The 18,000-nt window shown below is 34.3% G+C and overlaps 2 protein-coding genes across 2 annotated transcripts; one reads left to right on the top strand and one right to left on the bottom strand. All coding sequences in view use genetic code 12, as the record gives it.

Moving 5' to 3' along the window:
- Positions 1 to 3,459: 3,459 nt before the first annotated feature.
- On the bottom strand, positions 3,460 to 4,642 carry PVL30_000439 (uncharacterized protein; the record flags this gene model as incomplete). The annotated part of the gene is made up of 3 exons (XM_061119167.1): positions 3,460 to 3,489; positions 3,545 to 4,395; positions 4,468 to 4,642. 3 exons carry the CDS (start codon positions 4,640 to 4,642, stop codon positions 3,460 to 3,462), a joined length of 1,056 nt encoding a protein of 351 aa, XP_060975150.1.
- A 217-nt stretch (positions 4,643 to 4,859) lies between these two features.
- On the top strand, positions 4,860 to 5,987 carry PVL30_000440 (uncharacterized protein; the record flags this gene model as incomplete). The annotated part of the gene is made up of 1 exon (XM_001527880.2): positions 4,860 to 5,987. The coding sequence occupies one exon, from the start codon at positions 4,860 to 4,862 to the stop codon at positions 5,985 to 5,987; it is 1,128 nt and encodes a 375-aa protein (XP_001527930.2).
- Between the last annotated feature and the right edge of the window lie 12,013 nt (positions 5,988 to 18,000).

Here is an 18,000-nt window from a genome sequence, read left to right on the forward strand (position 1 = left end):
TTCCGTTTGTATTCCTTTAACAACGACATCAAGCCCAAAAAAAAGAGTAATAAAGGACGGACAGGACGGGACAGAATAAAAAAAAAACGGAAACTAGTACTGGTGATCGATAATATAATCCATAATCTACATATCGTCTTTAATAGTTTTTGTTGATCTATTGAAACATATAAACTTTGTAAAAAAAATATAACTTTGTACAACACAATATAAGACAAGACAAAGGATAAGGGTGGGTGGGTTCGAAGGAGTAGAAGGTTTAACCGAACGGAATTGAAATGAGCTGCATAGTAAAGCTTCTTCTTGTATTTCTTTGCAATTGCAATTGTTGTTGTAGTTGTTGTTGTAGTAGCTGCTGATATTTTGCAATTCTTTCTTTTTGCCACTTTGCATTTTCAGACACTTTTATAGCTGCTATTTCAGACACTAATTGGTTCCATTCTTTTTTTTTCGTTTCTTGGTTTGCAAATCTCACAATTGATGAAATGTGAAGTTGAAAAGAGGTACCAAGTATTCAAAAGTAATGCAAACAGACATAGAACAGTTGATTTGTAATTATCAAGGGTATACAAATTATTCAGTAAATCTTTTGGCCGCAACACCCACACACATAGTCCAACACAGCTTATCCAAGACTTTAAACGGAACAGGTCATATACTTTACTTAATTGATACCTACAACCATTGAAACACTGCTTCCACTACAAAATTTGAAGCTTTGCGACAATTATGAATCTTTAGAGACAAGTAGCATTCTACTTGACTATTCTCTCAGCTATAAAAATTTACCCTTTCTTTTTTTTTCTTGTGTCTGAAATAATGAGATCAAATCAGACACTAAATGTTTTTGCTGTTTGCCTTTATTTTTTTATAATTTTTAAATTTTTTACAACAAAAAGAGAGAGAAAAAGTAGAAATAAGAAGAAATATGCAGATATAAAATTTTACCATGGAAAAGCGCATCTCGAGATTTGATTTTGTAACTCCCAAAAAAGGATTTCCTGTCCTTTGACAAAGACAAATTTATCGAACTTTGCCAAATATCTTGCAGAGCCATATAGTTAACTGAACAAAAAGGACTTAGAAAAAGAAACAGGAAATAGAAAAAAGGAAATAGAAAACAGATCTGCTATCCCTAGATCTAAGAATAGATCAAGATTGGTGTAATTTTTTCATTTATTTATTTATTAATTTATTTATATCTTTCTTTCAATCCATATTGAGAAACAAAGTGGAGAAGGATACCAAAGCAACATCACCATCATCAACAACAGTCATCTAGTACCAACAGTTGAAAGTAAATTTTTGTTAAAAAAAAAAGAAAGGGAAAGTCCTTGGCCCTTTTCCTTAGAAGAGACAAAACGCAAATCATCATCTTTTTCTTCTTCTTCTTCTTCTTCTTCTTCAACTTCTTTTAGTCATCTTTTCTTGTTCCTCGCTTTTACCCCCCCCTTCCCCCTTACCTTTTCCTCGTCCCCCCAAATTTCAAAAAAGGTGGGAGACGCAGACAATTAGTATATAACAAAGCAACAAAAGCAACAAAGGAAAGGAAAGCAATGTAGAGAGAGAAGTGAAATTGGACACAAAGCTGAAAGGAGTGGAAAATCTATGGAAGTAAAAAACAAAACAGACAGACAGAGAATTCAGTCTTTAATAAAAAAACAAAGTGTTGCTCATTTCCTCTACTTCCTTGGTACACAAAACTCAAAAAGTGTCTGTGTGTCTGTTTTCTCGAGGAGTAACAGAGAAAGAAAAAAAAGAAAACAAAAGAAAATAATTTTGAAGAAGGAACTTCAAATCAGACAGACACTGTAGCCACACCCTTTAATTCCCGACATTTTTTTTTTTAACTTTATTTTTTTTAATTCCTTTATTTTATTTTATTTTCTGTTTTGCAAAGTAAAGGAAAGAACCCTTTACCCAACGTGGGCTTAATTTCCAACTAACAAGGTCACATTTAACAAATCTAAAAAAAGTAATTTTGATAGATAAACCGAGGAACTACACAATTTCGAGTAAGATACTTTAACCAAGTATATTTTTTTTTTGGTTCATAGAGCAACAGAAGATTTAACTTGAAAACAAAAGTTGGAACTGGAAACTGGACCAGAAAAGAAAACAAAATAAAAGAAAAATAAAATAAAATAAAGTAGAGGGAAGTTGGTTAATAGTGGATAAAGAGGTTAAGCAACAATTCGCAAGGCTGAGGTTTATACATCCATATCACCATTACGACTAATATTCAATTTGAAAAGTAAACAATAATAGAGAATAAGAGGATAAAATAGTGAACTAATAAATTTAAGGGGAAGGAGACATACAAACAGAATACAGAGAATCTTCGACCGATAGTCGATCATCAATTGTATGTTTATCACCTCATCAAATACAAAGGAAGAGAAAGATCAAGTAACGGTGGGAACAGCAACATCAACAACAACATCATCATCGTTGTTACCGTTATCTATATATATATATACAAGATAAAATTAGTCAGACACTAAAATTTCAAGAACAGACTGTTAGTGTCTGCCTCGACTATTATTAGAGATAGGTAAACATTACACAAAAGTGGAATATTTTTTTGCTCTTCTAATTATTTTCTAAAATACACAATACACAATACTAACTAGTAAAGTGTATTGTACACACTCACAAACACAAACACAGACACAAATACACAACGAGAAGGGGGGGGGGAAGGAGAAAAAGAGTAAGTAAAGGACTATTTGTAAGAGATGAAATTCATTAATAGAAACGACTTTCCCTTTCGCTTTTCCTTTCGCATATCGAATAATGCATTTATAAAACCCTTGTTTCGAAGAGTTTCAAATTCTTCATCATCTGCCTCCAATTTTCTGAAACCATCTTCTACAAAAGTTTCTTCTTCTTCTTCTTCGGCATCGCTAGAAAATCGAGATATCCAATCTGATAACGATTCAGCAACAAATACCACACCATTCGCATCACAACTGTCTGCCACACAAACTGAAAATAATATTACTTATAATAATAATACATCAGAAAATCAGACAGAAAATACTTCACAAAAACAGACACTAAATTCTAATTTTAATTCAATTTCCTCGTCTGCATCTCCCACTACAACTACAACTCATAGTTCAAGTCAAGGAGAATCGCAGTTTCCATCAAATACAATTTCAAATACATATACAATTTCTTCACCAACAGAAACTACACCACTAACAACTCCTACTTCCTCAAGTATAGGTAGTATAGGTAGTATAAACAGTAGTGCAAGTTTTATAATAACAACAACAACAACACCACCACCCTCCACCACCACCGACAATTCATCACCTTCCACACTGTCGTCATTAAATACAACACCACCCACATCTTCTACGGAGACAAACAACTCAACACCGCCATCATCGCAGCAGCAGCAACAGCAGCAGCCGTCGTCCTCGTCATCAACGTCGATAGATAACTCTGAAACTACAGCAACACCAACATCAAGTAGTGCCACTAGCAGCACCACTAGCAGCACCACTAGCAGTACTGGTAGCAGCACTGGTAGTACCAGTGATACACCCACAACGAGCCTGAGCTCCTCAAGCATGGATTCAAACTTGACATCGATTGTCGAGCCAAGTAGTGCGGTGATTGACCCACTGAGCTCAAACTCACCATCACCAACATCTGCCTCCGAGACAAATTCGACTCCATCTTCATCTTCATCTTCATCAGACTTTGTGTCATCTTCACAACTGCAACAAGAAAATTCTCTGTCAGATATAATATCATCATCATTATCATCGTCGATGGAATCATTTTCCTCCTCAGCAAGTGAGTCCACTCCTTCATCTTCATCACTGGCGCCTCCTTCTTCTTCTTCATCTTCTTCTAGTGAAATGTCAAGCTCCTCCACGTTTTCATCATCATCTACATTCGAGAGCACATCTTCGGAGACTAGCAGCGAGAGCTCAAGTGCTTTTGTTTCATCCTCAAGTTCTAGTGAGAGTTCCACTGAAATTTCAAGTTCAAGTTCAAGTTCAAGTTCATCAGAAAGCGTTTCATCCAGCTCTTTTCCAAGTTCATCCCTGGAATTTGCAACACTGACTGAGTCAACCGATTCATCATCATCATCATCATCTTTTTCACTGTCACTGTTTACACCAGAGTCATCAAGTTTCTCTTCATCATCAGAACCAGAATCATCATCATCGTCATCACCATCATCGTCGAGCTCGTCGGAATCATCAAGTTCCTCCTCATCATCAGAAGCATCATCCTCTTCATCGTCCTCTTCTTCTTCTTCACGCTCTTCATCATCTTCATCGTCTTCTTCTTCCTCCTCCTCCTCGATAGTTGCTGCTACAACCACTTCATCAAGCCGTACAAGAACCACTTCCTCATCAACAACACCAACATCTACAAGTGAAACATCCACCACAACATCAAACGATGAGAGCCTGACAACTTCTATTGGCCCTCACAGCAAACTCACTTCTTTCACCTCCTCATATACATCGGTTGTTACTAATGCCGATACTACCATCACCACAGTAGTTGCAATACCCACCTCAGCAGTAGTATCCGCCAACACTGGATCAGTCGCTGAAAGAAACTCTAAATTGATTGGAGGCTTGGTTGGCTCGATTGGTGGTATTATCCTCATTGCATGTTTGGCAGTGATCTTTATCTTTTTCAAAAAACGTAGAAGAAGAAACATCACTAACCAATCACCAGACTTTAATAGTGGTGCTGCCATCACTGATGGCGCCAACGGCGACGATGAGGAAGAAGACACTTCGTTTGACGACAAAAATGATCACATCTTCCATGACTCTGCCAATGAAAACATGAAACAATCAAAATTGAGCTGGTTGAAATCAATGTTTGGCGCAGGTAATGGAGCTGGAGCTAACGGTGGGAACCATACTAAATTGCTTGGAAGTGCCGGTGCTGGTAGTGCAGCTGCTGGTGCAGGTGCAGCAGGTGTTGCAGGGGCTGGGGCAGGGGCTGGCATTGGTGCTGGTGCAATTGGTACATTTAGAAGATTAAGAAATGATACTGGTGATTTGGAAAACCAAACGTATGGAGCCACACCGCAAGGTGGTCGCCGCAACCATGAGGATGAAGGAAGCACTGCAACAACCGATTTTGAATACCGCGGTGTTACCAATGCAAATAACTTGGATTCAGTCTTTCGTTCTTCGGGTAATGCAACTACAGCAAATTCGGGGACAAATAGAAACTCCATGATGTTTGGTAAGTCTACACGTACTTCATCGATGTCTGGTGGTGATAACTCGGCAGGTGCTTTCTACTATGACCCACAGTCTCCCGTGCAACCCCAGACACAAGAGCAACAACATCCATATGATCCTAGACACACGAGGATGAATTCTTACGGCCACCCATTGGCAAATGCAAATGATTTTAATTTTGAAGAGGATGCACAATCTCCATTTGGTGAACAAACTGCTGCTTCCAATTCTGCGCCTGTAGGTGCAACCACGGGTCCAAGTCAGGATCGGGGTATGGGCGCTGGTGTGGGTGTGGGTGTGGACACAGGATCTGCAGCAGCAGCATCAGCAGTACCTACTACCAATACTACTGCTGGTGTTTATCCACAACAATCACAACAATCACATCAAACGCAAGGATCATCAAATTATAATGATAATGCCTCTGATGCTCCTTCCAATGCGTCTTCTTCGGATGATGAGTTCCATCCAAGTGATTATGACGATGAGTCGTTTATTCTTCCAAGTGACGATATGAATCATCCACGTTCAACGCTGAGAAGCAACAACTACAATACCACCGACTATGCTCTGCCTGCAAACTATCAATTTTACAACGATAGTGCAACTAGTCAAGAGCAACCATTTGGTGCTGGGACAAGCACCGAGCAATTGAACCCACATCTGATTATGCAGCAGTACGTCATGGGTCAAGGTCCTGGTGGAAATGGATCTACTAATTCTTTATCAAGATTCCAAGAGGAAATCAACTAATTTACGCGTGGGAACAGTTATTCCTAAAATGTTATGATGATAATGAATGGAAAACATTAGTCATCAAACAAATAATTTAATACTTTGCATCGTTTATCTTTACTTCTTTAGTTCATTTATCGTTTTACAATTTGATTGTCTTTTTTTTATTTTCCTTTCCTTTTCCTTTTCCTTTTCCTTTTCCTTTTATTTGTTGTTGGTTTACAACTGTATAAGTTAGAGTAGTTACTTTTTATTTTTCCGATAAAAATAAATATAAAATAAAACTTAGTAATTATTGACCAATGAATGGTGATAAATTTGTTTCGTTCTTTATTCTCTTTTTCTTGGTAAGTGTTTTTTTAAAAAATTGGTTTTTTTTTCACTTTCCTTTTTCATTCATTTTCAAACAAAAAAAAAAAAAACAAAAGGAATAGATTTGTTAATGCTCACGATTGAATGCTTTGACTGTGAGAGATCCTAGTTTTTTTTTTTTTTTTTACCACGACAACAGTTTTAGGATGCTCAAATTGAGAGTACCAAAAACGCATTACCTTCTTATCAACACGCTTGCCTTCTTTTCCTCTCTCTTATTTTCTTTTATCGAAGTGTTCAAAAAAAAAAAAACAATAATTTGTTTTCACATTTCCATCATATATGCCGAGTTCTCCAAGCCTCCTTTGTTAGGTAATAACATTCATTTTTAGACAGTTTATTTCAATCTTTTTTAATTTTAATTTTTTTTTTTAAATTCTGCAATTGTAGAGACATTAATTTTTAGGAAATGTAAATTGGGTTTTAAAAAATGCTTCTTAGTGTACTGCAAAGGAAGCACATTTCCATAAAGTGTTCTATTTTTTGCAGTCTAATTCTGCTAGCAGATTAGTATTTAGATAGAGCATACATTATGGCTTTTGCAGTATACCTCAAGGTCTCTAGCGTACGTGATAATGCAACTATGCCAAACAAACACTTGCATTCTTCTTTGCTCCAATAAAGTGTATATCTCCTATTGCCATAATTCCACACTTTCATACTTGCTCAATTGCACAATTAAAAAAAAAAATTGCAAAAAAATTGCAAAAAAAATAGCCTGGGTTCATAGTGTTTATAGTATTTATCTACTTTTGGATACAATCACATTTCCATCTCAAGTGGGGACTAAGACGCCTTTCTTTCCAGGTGTCCTAAAGACTCTTTTTGTTTTTGTTTTTGTTTTTGTTTTTGTTTTTGCTTTCTAATTCCCTTTGGCAAATCAACTTCCCCTCGATAGTTACAACTTTCTTATGCATTATGTCCTTTTTTTCTCTTTTCCTGGGTTACAGTTGACAAGTGCGTTTGTTTCATATGCTTAAAGGCTCATTATGGCTTACAAATGATACATACTTCCGTTGCAAATACCTCTTGCAACTTTATAGTCTGAGAAAAAAAAAATTGGAAAAACAAACCAAAATACATCAGTTTCAGTGGAAGACTAAGGAGATTTTCAGAGTAGATGTATGTGCCACCCTTATTACGATATATTCTAGATAAGAGTGTCAAATGTAAACAATGTAGAATGAGTCTGTGCGGTCCAAATAAAGTAATCAATAATATATATATATAAATGAACATGTATGTTATTATTATTATTATATATTTCGGAAATGTGACTTGGGTTAATTAGAGAAAGCTGCATCTCAGGGAATCGCTAGTATGAGAATTCCGAAGATTAGAAGGCCAAACTAGAAAGGGTAAGGCAGAGCAATGTCGAATCGGTAATATTAGAGCTGGAAAAGAGCAGGGTGTTGCAAAGCATAGTCAAGTAAAGCAAAATGAAGTAAAGCAAGGTAATTCTTTATTTGAAGAGCAAAGAAAACAAAAAGTTGATGGTGGCAACCGGAAATGGGAGGGCGGAAGAGGGAGGTGTTTCTGCGGGATTGAGAGTTTGCTGGCGGATATGTGAATTCCATTAATATTTTTTATTTTTAATTTTTTCTCGGCTTCTGTTTTGTTCCAATTCTCGGAATTCGCGGGGGAGGGGTGTGTGTGTGTGTGTGTGTGTTTAGGGTCACGGGTTTCGTATTCCGCACAATCATTTAGTCTTATGATTTTTCGTGCTATTCTGTTTGTTTCTTTTTTTTTTTTACTTCTTCTTATTTTAAAAGTGTATTTGCGGATAAGTGACATTCCAAGAATGGAGAGTGTTTGAAGAAGAACAAAACAAATAGTTGTAATGGAAGCTCGAATGGTGAATTAAATCTTCTGCTGCACTTCTCATAACTGTGCTCAAGTTAACATATTAAGGGGACTATGTTCAGGGTAATAATGCACACCCATTCTCTAGCTCTCTTCTTTCCTCTATCTTTAAATTTTGCTTTTTAATCTCTTTACACTTTACACTTTACACTTTTGTAGTTTTAAATGATACTTAGTAGTCTTGACATACAAGTTTGTATTTTGCGAGAGAGGCGGGGGAATGAGAGATAGCAGAAGTTTATTTGCAGAGGAAGCTCTATTGAAGTTAATTCACAATGCAGATTGAAGGAAAAGCTAAATCAAATCTCAAAATATGAAAAACAATAAACAAAAAACAAATAGCAAAGAACACCTTGACCTTCTATGTATGGTGTGTGTTTGAGATTGCAACTTGGTAAATGTTAACCATAGGTGCGACCAAGGCGCAGTAAATGAGGGACACGAGACATGAGAAAGGGGATAAGGGATAATGGATAGGAGATAAGAGATAGAGGACGGAACATAATAAAGTAGTGAATGCATATGGTAGACATCTAGTAGTTTATTTCGAGGTAAGAGGTTTGTTGTATCTAGAAAAAGAAACAAAAAAAAGGTAAAACAGATTGGTTTTCACTCATACTTAGATCTCAGTATGATTGTTGCCATAATCCAGTCACTGCTATTCTTTGTCTACTTTTTTTTTTTCTTTATTTTTCTTTTACAATGGCATTGCCTATAGTTTTGCTTTCCATCCAAATCTCTAACTAATGGGTTCATTGGACATGTACTGCCGTGTTTTAAAGCTACGCTAAAGCCAGTGTTAGAATCATCAATCATCAGCTCAGTTTTTTTTTTTACTTTTTACTTTTTACTTTATGCTTTTTTTTTCTTTAGTCCAATTCTTATTTCTTTTTTGGAAGTTTGAGAGGTTTTAAGACCTGTGTTTGTAATTGGCACATCACCGCTATTTAACCTTGCCCGCATTTAGTTGGTTAATTTTTTTATTTCGTGTCTCCTTCCCTCCTTTTAAGCTCTTTTTGACTTTAGTCCTCTGTTTGTGCAATTCATTCCTTACCAATTCATACATATTTTCTATTCTTACAAATGAATTACTAAAAAGCCATTTTGGTTTATAAGTAGTTGTTTTTTTTTTTAATTCTTTCAAGGGTATTGTCCAATGTTAGCCTTAAAAGGTAAAGGTAAAGCTTTTTTTTTTTTTAATTTTTCTCAAATTAAAGGTAATGCACAGTTGGCTGTTTGGTGGTGTACCTTGTGTATTTTGTATTCTTTTGAGTTTCTTCTTGGTAGAGTCTGAGTGCGCAGTGTGGTTTATATATTTGGGTGCAATCCACACTGACTTGTTGATTAAATATGCCTTAGTTTCCCAATCAATGCATTTGCCACACAAATTATCGAGGCACAGCAAATTTATGTTTTCGAGCTCGAAAAAAAATCAAATTTTTTTGCACACTGTGAATTAGATTAGAAACAGAAAAATAAATAAAAAAAAGAAGATAAACGAAAGGAATATATTTGCAGAAGACATTTGGCATAGCCACATTGTAGAGGAGTATATGTAGTTTCTAGTTGAGCCAGTACAATTTTCAAGTTGTTATTCTTTTTGTTTTCGATTTTCTTTGTTTTTTTTCTTTCATATTTGTTGGGTGTGGGTGGGGGACACTCATCTCTTTGTTGTTGTTGTTGTTGTTGTTGATGATGTTTTTGTGCCAACTGCTTGCACGGAGTTATGAAAAATTGGCAAATTCTTGCATCCAATGTGCAACTCTTACTTTGTATTAACCTTTGTAATAACCTTTGTAATAACTTTTTGGTTTTTGCTCTGTTTTTATTTTTTATAGTATGGTCGTTCACCAAATCGTATCTCCTTCTGTTTTGTAACTCAGCACAAGACCGGATCTCCTTCCATCATCGGTCACCTTCCCTCTTTTATCAACAGTGAGAGGTAGACGAAGAAGAAGATGAACGTGAAATAGTGGGACCATTTTTTTTTTCTTTTGCTATTTCACTTTTTTTCAGATGAAAAACACGCAGCTCTTATCTGGTGATGGATGCACTCAAGCAAAAAAGAAAACAAAAATGCCCAAACAACCCCAAAAAAATATTGAGGAAAGGTTCTTGGTTATGAATCGGTTGTACTTTTAAAACATCAAGGGCAAAAAAGATGGTTGGAAAGAGGGTGTAAGTCTTTCATATTTTTTCAATTTTTCTCTTGTTGATGAAGTGTGACAAAAAAACAACAACAACAACGTTTAAGAAACATTATCTACAGCAAATCAAAACCATAATCTCTGGCTTGTACTTGAATCAAAAAAAAAATAATAAAAGTTCGTATTCTGTTTTGGTCTTTGTTTTATTTTGCAAGTATGTACTCTGAGTTGAAACAACAAGATATGCAGAAACATAACACAATGTATACATATTACATATACATAGAGAGGATGGGAACAGAAGGCAAAACAGAATGACTTTTCCTTTTTGCATTACACCATTTGGCAATGACAAGGTAAAAATAATAGATAAGTAGTACAACTATCAGCCGAAACCAAGTATTTATACCTATGGTGTTTTGGAAGGTAAAGATGTATAAGAGGCTGGGCATATACAAGTAGATATAATGAGAGAGAAAGAGAAGGTCAAAAGCCAAAATTTATACTGCCGATGTGGTTTGAGACCTTGTATTATTGAGTCACTAATAATCAAGTTAACCCACTGGACATAAGATGCCTTATTTTATTTCTAATTTAAACTCTCTCGGGTTTTTCCCACGGTGATTTTCCATTTTGTACTATTACACAAACGTTGGTGCACTACAGAAGGGCATCTAAATATATTACTACAAAAGGACATCTACATCTACACACATATATATATATATATGTATATCGGATCTAGTAATGAATTTTATTTTTTTATTTATTTATACTTTTTCACTTCAATATATTTCTGTTTACTATTTTTGTTTCTGCTTTTAGAAGGTGTTGTTGGTGGGTAAGCACAAGTTTTGTTACACTTGTAGAGGAGGAGTCTCATCGTCCCCTCTCGCCTCGCCTCGTCTCGCCTCCATGCTGATTCATAAGTATGGTGATGACTTCTTACTTGCTATGATCAATGGAAGATATATGTCCAAAAAGTAGCAGTTCCAGCTTAGTGTTGATGCTGATTGTAAGAGATTAGATTTACAGCACTGCAGACAGAGGCTATGATAGGTTAATTGGTATACAAGGATTAGAAATAGAAATAGAAATGGTATTTAATCGTTCGATGGGGGTAGCCTTGTGCCATATAGTGTTTTTTGGTCCCCGCCTCTGTTCCTATGAAAAAATAAAAAAATATATATATTTATTAATACACACTAGTAAACACTAGTGCACACTGTATATCTAATTTTGAGACACGGTATTCCGTATGCTGGACCTTGTAGTATTCTGGTTACCTAAACATAATTTTAAATGTACTTTAGTGGTTATAGTCTTACTATATTGTATGTCGGTAGTGGTAAAAGTAAAAAGAGTATAAACAACAGAGGGCAAAAAAGAGACTCTGGACCATGTGTTTTATTTTTATGTTCTATTTCTTCTTCTTCCTTGCAGTGGGTCTAAGACACACATGTAGTAGTATAAGACACACACATGTAGTGAAAACTTGGTTACAGTGCAAGTGCTTCTAGTCTACTTGGTTTTATGACAAAAGCTTCAAAATAAAGGAGTAAGAGAAGAAAAATTACTAGAACAAAAAAAAAAACAGATGACCAATAATTTTTGTTCTTTTTGATCCTTTTTTCAATCTGTGTGTTATGTACCTTGTGTTTTGGCAGTATATACATATGTGAATCTTTTCACTAGTTTTACATTAATAGTAATTGTAGAGGTAGATAGAGTCAAGTACTGTTGCTAAGTCATGGATATTGTCATCTGTTCGTAACTCCGCCTAGAGTGAGGAGAAGAAGAGCAGAGGGGGGGGGGTAAAAAGAGGGGTAGTAGCGTAAACGGGGATAATGTCTAGTAATTGATTGATTCATAAACAACTTGTAAAAAAAAAAATAATAAATAATAAATCAAAATTTGTAGTAAAATATTAATGAAAAAAAACAAAAAAGAAAGAAAATCGCGCTATTTTGTTTTCTCTTTTTAGTACGATGCACACTACCTTAAAACGGGGAAGGGGAAGGGGAGGGGAAAGAGAGAATAATTAAAAAAAAATAAGCAGTAACAAGAAGAAAGGGGAAAGCGGCAGTACAGAGAATTAATAATATAACAATCTTTAGAGAGAGAGAGAGAGAGAGAGAAGTACATTACACAAAATATTTATTTTGGTTGCAGCATTGAAGTATTATATCATATATATATCTTATATATACTGAGTCAGTGATATACTTATTTAGAGAGTAGTGGTAGCTAATTGCTATGTAACCAGATCTGAGATCCGTATCCGTACCCAAAAACATTGAAGTAGAAAACCAAAAGAGTAAAAGAGTAAAAAAGAAAAGCATTAGCATGAGTATTAGTTTGAGCTGAGTCAAGTATTGTCTAGAACAACTAGAAAGTATGCATTGTTTTATTATCTTTTTTTTCTTTATTTCTCTCCTTCGTGGTTCTCTTTCTTGTTTGCATTTAGGAAGGTCGGAAATGTGAACAATTGTATGATACATAGTTGATACAAATGATGTATCCAACCACCATTTGCCATTTACTCTTGCTAGTGGTTGCCACTGCTACTGTTGTTCTTGTTGCTCTTGTAGTTGTTGTAGTTGATGTTGCCACTCAAATATCAAGATAAGGTGTTTTCTCTTCTGTTTGGTTCATCCTTTGACGAGAAATTATTCATGATATATATTAACATTGCTTGCATATTTAAAAAAATATTATTATATGCACTAAATGCTATAAGCACATAATGCAAAGTTTGTAAATGTTGAAATTTTCGTACTAAATTGCAAATTAAAAAAAGTTAAAGTGAAGGCTCTAGGCTAAGAAAAAAAAACCAAATTAAATTTTAGTTAAAAAAGGTTCATTTTTTATTTCTCTTTACATTAATCATTCGACATATTAAGGTTTGGTTTAGCTACCATATGATGGCTAAACCTTATTTTCATATACAGTCCAAGTCAAATTACGTAATCAATTGAGTTGAGACGCATACACTTCTTTTTGCTTTAGTTTTGTACATTTAAGCACTTACGCATATATTTCAACTCGCTTTCAAATTTTATAAAAAATTCAATTTTGAAATTTAATTTAAATTTTTATTTTTTTATTTATTTAATTCTGATAAAAAAAGTTTTCATTCTTAATTGAAGAAGATGAAGAAGAAGAATGATTATGTAACTTTTGGTATTTCTTGAAATACATTGAATTTCCAAAGTGTGTGTGTGTGTGTGTGTGTAAATGTCTTTTTCACTGTACTATGCACAGACCCAAGTCATGTAACACCACCACTTACATGTTGTGACCCTTAGCAGAAACGAGACCGGAAATGTGAAATCACTTGTAGTATACAAGTTTGAGGCGGAGACAGTACTGTAGCATATGAAGAAGATGAGTAGGACAGAGAGAGAGAGAGAGAGAGAAAGAGTGTGTGTGTGTGTATGTGTTTGTGTGTCCTTACAAGAGAAAACTGTCACAAAAACAAAAGTTTATGGAGGTCTACTCCCTACTCCCTTTACTTTACTCCTCCCATCCCCAAATAAATAATTTAATAATATATGACGTACACTCTATTGTCTATTGTCCTTATCATACACAACACACATCATCATCTTGAAATGCCTACCAACCAATATATGTGTATATCACAAATATAGAAATATATAAATATGTAGGAAAGGACGGTTTAAGGTTTTTCAAATGAGCCATAATAGCCAACAAATAGCCAAAAAGGCAAAAAAATAATAAAACTCAAACTCAAACTTTATTTCTTGAGTTAAAAGGTTAAGAGACGGAGAAAGTGTTACAGCCAAAGCCTTTACACCAAGACACACCAACACACAATTGAGTGTTCTGCTCCTCCCCAACCTCCTCCTCCTCCTCCACCACTAAATTAAAGTTTAGGTTTTTTAAATCATACACAAGTGGGTGTCGTTCCATTGCTTTCCGTGAAACAAAACACAGACAGACAGTATAAACAGACGGAGAGTATATACACAGTCAGACAGACACAAACCAATAGAAACAGACCCAAACAAGTACTGTGTGGTAACATCAGACAAGAATAGCTGACACACATACAATAAGCAGATCTTGTTCCTTCTTCTTCTTGTTTATTTTCAATAGAATTGAAAAAAAAAAAACACAACCACACAAACAAACAAACAAGGAAACAAAGTACTGGTACGATACACCCTTGGTGCTGCTACTAAACTACACAGGAGTAAACGCAATTTGTACATTTCTAGTACAAAGCCAGAACACAGTAACTCTATCGTCCATTGTTGATCCTTTGATTCCGCCATCCACTACCAGCAAAATATAGGGCTAAATTTATTAGGAAAAAAAGGGAAACCAAATATTAATACAAGATACCAGAAGGAAAAAGAAATAGTAAAAATTAAAAATAAACAAACCAAACAAATAAATAAATAAAAAACGAACAAAACTTGGTTACAATTGTTTGACCAACGGAAAGCTACGATAAACCTGGGATTCCTAGTTTTTTTTTTTTTTTTTTTTGTTTTGTATTATTTTCACTATTTTTATTTATTTCACTTCACCTATTCTTCAACAATTTATCTTTCCCATTGATACTTGTTGTTGTTGTTTTGTTTTTTATTTATCCTTCTTTATTTGAAAGAAAGATACCAAGCAAAAGCAAAGGGCAATAAAATTTTTTTTCCTTTTTTTTTGGGTATTAAGACATAGAGGCAACCTTCAACAAAGGTCTATCATAAATCCGAAATCTTACAACTACCTTCTATAGTGGCTACTTAATTTGCTTACTGCTTGTCCAAATTTAACACCTTTGTTCCCCACCACCCCACCTTTCCACCTCCCTTGCAGTATTTAAATACAAGCAAGTATCGGCAACAGAATCCTCAATTGGAGAACAAAAAAAGAAAAGGAAAATAAATAAACTTTAAGCTTTTGGAACTATAAACAACATACATCCATATACTTATAATCATTGACAACAAAACAGTCCTTGTGTTTGACTCGGCTCAACCTGACCAGACTTGACCAGACCAGACCAGACCAGACCAGACCAGACCTGACTTGACTTTGCCTGATAGACAGATATACAGAAACCACTGGTGAATCCTTATACAACCAATTGCAACCACAACGACTCCTACTTTTTGCTCAAGATTTCACTAAAAAAGGATTCAGAATCAATTTGTATTTCATTCATCAATCCAACCTACTTGCTTATTCTTTTGTTTTGATTACACTTATTGTTTGGCAAGACCCAAATAAATCAACAAAAGAAGCAAGAAAAAAAAAAGAAGAAAGGTTGTACAGATTTTGGAGTATATACAAACAAAAATCTTAAAGCTAAACTTGTCCTCGTCTCCAACCCAAGTTTCTTGTCCAAGACAATGTCTAGCTAAAACACAGCAGACACTTAGAATAACATAATACAAAAACCTACCTACCCCCCAAAAGAAAGAAAGAAAGAAAGAAACTAATTATAATTATAATAATAATAATAATAGTAGTAAACAAAGACCAACTAACACTCAGCTGGCAACAAGAACAGCAGAAGGCAAGATCAAACATATCAAGAGCATTAACCAGTCAACACTAGTTGTATTCATCACCAACAACAACAAGCAGTCCAATTCAAGAAAGTTTGATTACCCCCAAAAGAAGAAGAAAGAAAAATAAACGTACTCATACAGAGCAATCAGAGAAAGAGTTTTCCTTTCATTTTTTATCTTTATTTTTTAATTTTTATTCTTAATTTTGGTTTATTGCAACATCCATTACAATCCACACAGTGCTTTTTACCCTAGAACTTTATTTTCGTCGTCGATATCATTTCCATATAAACTTACAACAAGTTATATCTTTACATCACCTTCTTGGATCATACGACTTTAAAGTACTACAAGCACACATACAAGCTTAAACCGAATTTGGAAAAAAAAAAGAAGCCAACAAATAAACATCAAACTTAAGAGTTACCCTATTTGCAACTTTATTTATAAAAGGACAAGGTTTTTTTTTTGGCTCAAGGGAAATAAAACAAACTGAAAATAAAAATTTGAAAAATTAAAAACAACACCAAGCCAACAAAAGCTAGCTTAATTTTTCTTTAATTTTTGTTATCTTTTTTATTTCTTTTTTGCAATTATTTCACCGCGTCAGCAGCTTGCAATACTGAACAGGTTCAATTACATACCTCCTCCCCCCTCTTTTTTTCTGCATTTCAGCACGTATTATTGTTTACCATTACGGTGAAAAAACTCAACCCTTGCAAACGAATTTTACCCTTTCAAGGAAAAAAGAAATAGCAGAAAAAGAGACTGGAAAGACATAGAAACTACCTGATAAGATAATAGACTAGAACTAAAGGTATTTATACAAGCTCAAAGTTCACTAAAACCACTTGACTATTTAAAAGAAACCTTCATATCTTTAGTTCAACATTAACTTTGACTTTGACAGCAACTGAAACTGAAACTGAAACTGAAATTGAAATTGAAACTGATACAGGAACCATCAAATCAACTTTCACACTAGCTTCAACTTCAACCTCAATTTCAACTACAACATCATATCCCCACTTTTACACTTTTTCATACAGCTTTTTTTTGTTTTTTTTTTGCTTTTTTTAAACCAAACGCTGAATATATTTGCAAAGCTTACATCACCCCCAACACATATTTTATTTGCTTACTGACGCACATTTAGTGGGGCTCCGATTTCAGTATATTTTTATTACCACTATCTATATTTTTTTTATTTTTTTTGCTTTTCTTCTCCTCCAAGAGTCAAGAAATTTAAACAATCATAGACCATACATTTCAAGTGGAAATATAGGGCCAAATTTTGCACAAGCACAATTTGCATACATATACCAATATCAATTTAGTCATTACCACAAAACAATTTATTCTTGATCAATTGGGACCACATAAATTAACAATTGTTGCCAATAAATCAGAACAAAATAACTAGACAGCAACACAGCAACACATCAACACAGCAAAACAGCAAAACAGTAACATACCCCAAATATTATAATTCCGGTATTTACAGGGTTCTATATTGACCATAAATTGCTGTTTATTCTTCCCTTTGCGCCTTCCAATTTTGTTCTTTAAAACATTATTATCAATATTTTCATCATCATTATTATATTTTTTTTTTCATTTTTTTTTCAAATTTGCAATTGAATTAAAAAAATAAAAAAAATTATTGCAGCACCGAGGTTTTGGTCCGGCGCACAAAAACTAAATTACCAATATTACTTTATCAACTTTGAATTTTTAATTTTAATTTTTTTATTTTTTTTTTCAAGAAAATAAAAAAAAGGAATAAAACAGAAATAGACAAATTATCCAAGAAAGAACCCTTGTTCTCAAGAAGGCCGGCAATTTTCTTTTCATCACAAACCCCACTAGATCCATTCTACTTTTGAACTTACCCCTAATTAAGTTCAAAACATATACTTGCTTTTGATACATATTTGCTACATCAATCAATTTAAAGCAAAGCTTAGGGTTGAACTATTTTTTTTTTTTTTTCCTTTGCTTTATTACTTTCTCGCCACATTCTAATAAGATTAAGAATAAGAGAAAGAAGAAAGACAAATTCATATAAAACCCTCGTCACGTCTTCAACTTCATCCTACAATTGAG

This window comes from Lodderomyces elongisporus, chromosome 1, assembly GCF_030384665.1.
Source record: "Lodderomyces elongisporus chromosome 1, complete sequence".
NCBI classification, from domain to species: domain Eukaryota; kingdom Fungi; phylum Ascomycota; class Pichiomycetes; order Serinales; family Debaryomycetaceae; genus Lodderomyces; species Lodderomyces elongisporus.